This window comes from Acanthisitta chloris, unplaced genomic scaffold, assembly GCF_000695815.1.
Source record: "Acanthisitta chloris isolate BGI_N310 unplaced genomic scaffold, ASM69581v1 scaffold13072, whole genome shotgun sequence".
NCBI lineage: Eukaryota > Metazoa > Chordata > Aves > Passeriformes > Acanthisittidae > Acanthisitta > Acanthisitta chloris.
The window spans coordinates 16630-18337 of record NW_008661093.1 but is presented as its reverse complement, the minus strand read 5'-3'; the positions used below and the strand labels follow the sequence as shown (position 1 = coordinate 18337).

Below are 1708 nucleotides of genomic sequence, written 5' to 3'. Positions count from 1 at the left end.
AAATACCCTTGTGCTTGTAGGGCTTTGCACAGTTACTGTGTTGTTTGGGATGTTTGGCAGCTGAGTCCAACCTGAAGCTGGTTAAGTTGTCTCCTGTGAGTTTACAGTGACACTCTCCAGCACAGGGTCACCTATTTTAAAGAGCTTTTGCATAAAAAGTTGAAAGTATCTTAAAAAACTCAGTGTGGGCTAGGGGAGGGTAGAGGTGTTCCCTAAAATTAGGATTTAGAATGCACAGAAGGTGCAAGTAAAAGTTTGGGATGAGATTCTCCACTCTATATGTAGAATAAAACTGGCTTTGAAGTGCTTTCAGATGTCATAGGCTTAGGCTCTGTTTCTGTTCTACATCTCAGACACATGGATTTGTCAAGAGTTTTCTCTGCCATCCTCAAAGTACCTGGTGATGACATGCACCATGCTGGTACCCAGAGTGTTGTGATGCAGATTGAAGGGGTAGAATTTAATTCAGAGCGAAATTCTGTTTGCAATGGCATAAAGGGATCAAGAGCTGGAAGTGTCCCTTGGTTTCTGAGTGTGAGTGACCACAGCAGAGCAGAGCAGTGACAATTTGCTTAAGAAGTTGATTTCTGCTGTTTCTAAACTTTCAGAAATGCTAATTGTGTCTTTTGTTTAGGTGAAAAGAAAGGAGCCACCTGAAGCTGCCTCAGCAGGAGATCAGAAGAGGATCCGGCCTTCCACTTCTGTGGATGATGAAGATGAAGGTTTGCAAAGCACATTTGTTTGAAACACAGCAGCAGATGGCGAGCGGAATTCCTTTAAACTTCCCAGCAGTGTGCTTGCTCACAGCTCGAGTCAGGGGTCTGAGCCTGCTCCTCACAGAGCTCTGCTCAGCTGGGAGGTGACACCTCTGGGCTCAGCTACCCAACATTCACCCGCAGGAAATTCAAGACCCACATTTTAGGAGTAACTTGGAACCTATTTTAGCTCTGCTGAAGCTCGGATGGGTTCATGATCTGTCTTACAGCAGAGTGACAAGTTAATGGTTGGACTTGATGGTCTTGGAGGTCTCCTCCAGCCTCGGTGACTATCCAGGGTGTGCTCGCAGATTACTAAGTACACGGTGGGAGGAAGCACCTCACAGATTGATTTTACAAACAAAACAAAGTTATTTGCCAGAAAAATCTGTCTGAAAATATCTTAGCGTTATTTCCTGTAAGCAAGGAAGAGCAGGGAGAAGACAAAGCTTTGAATACCCTTTGTTTTGCCTAAACCCGTGGCTGCAAGTTAAGGTTGATTCCAACTCACAGCTGGGTTTGAAGCCGAAGTACAGAAGCAGGGTTTTGGAAAAGACTCAGAACAAAAAGGCATTAAATTCAGCTTGCCTGTTGTGGCCTCAGTTGTGCCATGTCTCCTAGCTGCTCTGCCTGGAGCGTGTCCATGGTTTTCCACCAACACTTCACCCTTGCACGGTGGCATTAGTAAGTCCCCGTAGACCTGGGGACTCACCCCATGTAGGCACATTGCTTCTAACTCCAGTCTTACCAGATAAAGTGTTTCCGTTATGTGCTTGACCCTTTCCCTTCTTTGCAAGGTATTTGATGGTAATTTCCATCTTGGTTTTGCTCCTCAGAGTCGGAGAGGGACAGGGATGCCTCCGATACAACATCTGACCTGTCAAAGAAGGATGCAGAAGCAGTGGGGCTGAGACGGCGACCTGCAAGGCCCTTGGAGCTTGACAGTGAGGGAG

At 46.3% G+C, this 1708-nt stretch overlaps 1 protein-coding gene across 1 annotated transcript in view; it reads left to right on the top strand.

Moving 5' to 3' along the window:
* SETD1B (SET domain containing 1B) overlaps positions 1–1708 on the top strand; it is a gene marked incomplete at its 5' end in the record, with an annotated part of 13528 nt that overhangs the window by 3693 nt on the left and 8127 nt on the right. Inside the window, 3 exon segments of the mRNA XM_009070102.1 lie at positions 635–722; positions 1592–1706; position 1708. The exon segment at position 1708 is cut by the window's right edge and continues 93 nt beyond it. Coding sequence (XP_009068350.1) covers positions 635–722; positions 1592–1706; position 1708 — 204 coding nt within the window.